Source organism: Actinia tenebrosa, unplaced genomic scaffold (assembly GCF_029948245.1).
Source record: "Actinia tenebrosa isolate PJP-AT-01 unplaced genomic scaffold, QUT_ActTen_1.0 PGA_scaffold17__23_contigs__length_9995812, whole genome shotgun sequence".
In the NCBI taxonomy this organism is placed as follows: domain Eukaryota; kingdom Metazoa; phylum Cnidaria; class Anthozoa; order Actiniaria; family Actiniidae; genus Actinia; species Actinia tenebrosa.
In genome coordinates, this window is record NW_028292577.1 from 9,098,681 (window position 1) to 9,103,357 (window position 4,677).

General features: G+C 36.6%; 1 protein-coding gene across 1 annotated transcript; it reads left to right on the forward strand.

The window, feature by feature from the left end:
• The first annotated feature begins 145 nt into the window (after positions 1-145).
• LOC116298878 (ADP-ribosylhydrolase ARH1) lies at positions 146-4,227 on the forward strand. Its single transcript, XM_031707456.2, has 4 exons — positions 146-243; positions 693-974; positions 1,517-1,745; positions 2,632-4,227. The coding sequence occupies exons 2-4, from the start codon at positions 699-701 to the stop codon at positions 3,186-3,188; spliced, it is 1,062 nt and encodes a 353-aa protein (XP_031563316.1). The 5' UTR covers positions 146-243; positions 693-698; the 3' UTR covers positions 3,189-4,227.
• The last annotated feature ends 450 nt before the right edge of the window (positions 4,228-4,677 follow it).

Genomic DNA, 4,677 nt, shown 5'->3' on the forward strand with positions numbered 1-4,677 from the left:
ATTTTAGAAATTTGTAATTACTCATGAAAATAAAGCAAGTGCTGCTCCTCCGTACATCTTAATTGTCAAAAAGTCCATAAAAAGTTTTGAGGAGATTTTGATATACGTCCTCGACCTCATACCCATATGGTAACACAGGTAGCCCATCGAACCAAAGGCGCGTCAGAATGGCAAACAAACGACAAAATCATTGAAAAAGTCAAATCTACTTTCACTTTCACATTAGAGGAAGACATTTAAAAGGTGGGCGATTTAGTAGGATAATACTTGTTATAGTACTGGTTTAAGAAAATTTCACAAGCATTTTATAGAAATCTCAAGGTTTACTGTAAAATTGTATTGTCCAAACATTGAGGAAATTCGCATTTATAGTGACATTTTTTTGAAAGAGTGTTTTGATATCCAAAGATCTGCCATTACTGTTCGAGAATATCAGCGCACGAAAATCGTAAAAACGTTGTATTTTAGCAAAAAGAAGTACACAGAGTTAAGAGTAAACTGAACTTTATTGATGTCCTTGAAGCAAAGTAAAAGCTTGAGACTCCTGGGACGTATGAAAAACATAAGACGTTGCCTTAATTTCCTAGAAATGCGATGAGACATGTACAGATCGATCTCAAAAGCTTCCCTTGTTTCATGACACTTAATGCGGCTATATAAATACCTATATAACTTATATTTTATTGAATTAGGTCAAAATGCTGAATAAATTCAGGGCTTCCATGGTGTTGAGTGCTGTTGGGGATGCACTGGGATACAAAAATGGAGAATGGGAGTTCTGTTACAAAGGGTCTGCAATCCATGAAGAACTGCAGAAGCTTGGTGGTTTGGGGAAAATAAAGGTGGATAAGAAAAACTGGAGGATCAGTGATGACACTGTACTGCATATTGCGACTGCTGAAGCGCTTATTTCTGATTGGTCTGACAAACATCAACTCTTTCTTGCATTGGCTCAAGAATACAAGAATGGCATGGTAATTGGATTATAGATTTAATAAATGGACAGGGTTGGCTGTCTTCAATAAATGTTCTTTCCAATCTCAAGTTATCAATAGGTGGATGTCAGGCAGTGTTTGCCTGTATTATTTATGATCAAAATTCATCCAGCTGATTAAAGTTACCGAGACCAATATGAATTCATTTAGCATTTCTCATGAGCTGTTCATTACATGTAGGATGCATTCATGGAGATTTTACATTTTGTAATAACATTCTTGATGTACCGGCACTCAAGCATAACATATTTTTCAGTGATACCTCTCTCCCAACTAGATACATTTGGCTTTAATAAATATTCTCGATAGCTTATAGCTTCCCCTAATGGTTACTGGAGAAAATGGCTGGACCCCCTTCTTAATACCAATAGCCCCCCAACCCCATAAATTATGAATGTTCTGTAATGAAAAAATATACCACTTTGGGCTTGGAATTGTGTTTGAATATCCATTTGAGGGTCATGTAAGGCTTTCACACTAGAAAGTATAGTAGTGATTTTTTTAAATTTAAATTATTCTAGAGAGACATGTGGGGACGAGCGCCCGGTGGAACCACACAAGCAAGTTGTTCAAAACTCAGTCCACTGAGGCCTGATGGGTATATAGTACCTTTTGATACCCGTGGGGGTGGATGTGGGGGAGCAATGAGGGCTATGTGCATTGGTCTGCTTTATTATCAACCTAAGCACCTTGATGATCTGATTGAAGTTAGTGTGGAAAGTGCAAGGATGACTCACAATCATCCAACAGGTATGGATTAATCTTCCTTCCAACATGACCGTTAACATGCAGCACCACCACCAAAGCACAAGTATTACCATCACTAGCATCAACATCATCATCAGAATCACTGTTTTCATTATCATCAAACCAACTTTACCATCATTTGTCATTAATAGTAACAGCACTACCATCACACGTACTATCATCATTACTTCCACTATCATCATCATCTGAGCAGCATTTACTATCACCAATACCTTTATCATATTGGCATCATTATCATCATAAGCAGCAGCACTTGTCATCATCATCATCACCACTCACTTCTACTGTCATCATAGGCATCATTAACATTACTACAGTATCATTACATCCACAACCAACACCACCATCATCATTAGGAGCAGCATTGCTATTGCTACTACCCTCTTTAAAGGCATCATTATCATTACCATCAGCATCATCATTATCATTACATCTACCACCATCATAATATTGTCATAATTAGGAGCAGTATTAGCATTGCCATCACTACTACCTTCATCATATAGGCATCGTTATCATGCAGGGCCATCAGCATCATTACATCCACCTGGACCACCATCATCATTTATTAGGAAAAGCTTCACATTAACCACTACCATGATTGACATACATCGTGATCAGAAACATGAGCACTGTCACATTCCTCTTCCATTATCTTTTACTTTTTACTGCAGATTCTATTTCATTATATACCATCACTCATCTTGTAGCCATAATTCGTAATTATGATCATCACTTTTTGAAGAAGCATACTAGAGGCTAATAATTGGAAATGGTTATCATTAGCATTCCAATTTGCTTGCTTTTTTTCAGGCCAATACTACTGCTTAATTAACAGAACTGGCATTGCTTGTTTAAAACATTTCAGGTTTCCTTGGAGCTCTTGCAGCATCTCTTTTCACATCTTATGCCTTGCAAGACAAGCCTACAAGGGAATGGGGTGCAGGTCTTATGGCAACCATTCCAAAAGCAATGGAATATATTAAGAAAACTGGACGAGATTGTAAGGAGAATGAAGAACATTGGGCTTACTTTACAGACAAGTGGAATTCCTACTTAAAGCTTAGAGGTCTAGAAAAGGGAGACAAAGATCCAACATTTCCCAAGCGCTATTCTTGTGGTGACCGGGATGAATTTTATAAATCAGTCAGTTTCTCTGGGTGGGGTGGTGCGAGTGGTCATGATGCACCTATGATTGCATACGATGCTTTACTTGGCGCAGGGAACTCATGGGAGGAACTCTGTCATAGGGGTATGTTCCATGGAGGTGACAGCGATAGTACAGGAGTTATGGCTGGTGCTTGGTGGGGTGCCATGCATGGATTTGAAGGGGTTCCTAAAGGAAACTATGAAAAGCTAGAGTACAGGGAGAGGCTTGAAGATCTTGCCGAAAAATTGTTCAAGAAGTCTGAATCACTTAAATAAACTGTCAGATTGAAAATACATTTAATTTGTTATTTTGTTATGGCTTTGTTATCAGCTTTGTTATTTCATCATCGTTGATTTTTGGCCACAAAGCAAGTTAATTTCATTGACAAATACATTTCAGCTGAATTTTCTATTCAATAGATTCAGCATAAACAAAGGTTTACAGCAACACTGGGCAAGGGATGCATTGCTTTGCCCTTAATTTTTGCAGATATAAAATTGCTACAATTTTCTAGAAATTCTTCTAACAAATTCCTGCAAATGTGCCTAGATTTAATGATCGAGCTTATAAATTTGAAGGAAAATCATTAGTCCTTTTGGGGAAAAAAGGTAGTTGCTATGAAAAAATTTACTATGGTGCAGTACTACATAGCCTGAAACTCAGCAAGGCTTATGAATGCTACGATGTATATGAGAAGATAATACTAGTTAATAGATAGTTGACTTATTTATCATAATTTGATATGTAGCTATTGCTGATTTTATTTGACCCCTGTATAGAATTTAATAGAGAGTTCAAGTTTGGGTATTTGAGGATAAAAGCTTTCCGTTATCATTGTATGCATCTAGGAGTGAACACCTGACATCAAAACGTGTCAACTGGCTAGTGAAACTTGTATTGTACTTGTATTGTGAAATGTTGCAAGACAAGTTGCGGCAATCATTGCAAAAAAGTAGAATTAGTGTTTCCGCTGCGCCATGTTAACACTCTTGCAAGTCAGTAATGCTGCTGCAAGACAAGTTGCAGAGTAAATTAATTGCTGATTTTATATTGCACCTTTACCTTAACACATTTCTAATTTTGTCATGATCAATCTTTTGTAATGCATGGTTGGAAGAAATTATCAATGTAAAAAAAGAACGATAGAAATAGATTCTATTATGGATGGTATAGGATGTGGGTGATAATAGTCTAATAAACATAATTAATAATTCAAATTGACTATCAAAGTTTTGTTTTGCAGGTTAAATGAATACTCTGACATTTTGTAAAGTTAGGAAATTCAAAAATCTAATAAAAATATTAAATATTAAATCTGCACTGTTATTAGTGATGTCCTCTCAAAAGGGGAGCTATATGGGGATATTGTTTTTAATGGAAATGCCATCAAGATGTGGTATTTTTCAAGCACCACCTTAGGTCCTTTATCCTCAAGGGCGGATCGGGGGGGGGGGGCTGAAGCCCCCCTTCAGCAGAAAAAAAAGATGCTTTTTTATATCATTTTCTGTTGTGTTGATGAAAGAAACTCAATCCACCCTTGATCCTAGGTCAGGATTCCAATAGTCAAAGGAGCCTTTATCCAGAAGGCACTAGACTTGACATATGAAGAAACTGCATTTTTGGGGAAAATAAAAAATTCTCACCACATTGTCTTGCCCATGCAGACCAGATGGTTTTTGCTAAAAATTAAATAAATAAGTGCAACAATTAAAGAAATAAATTAAATATTAAATAAGTGCTAACAAATAAATAAGTGCAACACTC

Excerpts from the sequence above, each read along its gene's own strand:
- LOC116298878 (XM_031707456.2), top strand. The coding sequence starts at position 699 with ATGCTGAATAAATTCAGGGCTTCCATGGTGTTGAGTGCTGTTGGGGAT. Across the intron at positions 975-1,516 it reads AAGAATACAAGAATGGCATG|AGAGACATGTGGGGACGAGC; the intron begins GTAATTGGATTA and ends AAATTATTCTAG. Across the intron at positions 1,746-2,631 it reads GACTCACAATCATCCAACAG|GTTTCCTTGGAGCTCTTGCA; the intron begins GTATGGATTAAT and ends AAAACATTTCAG.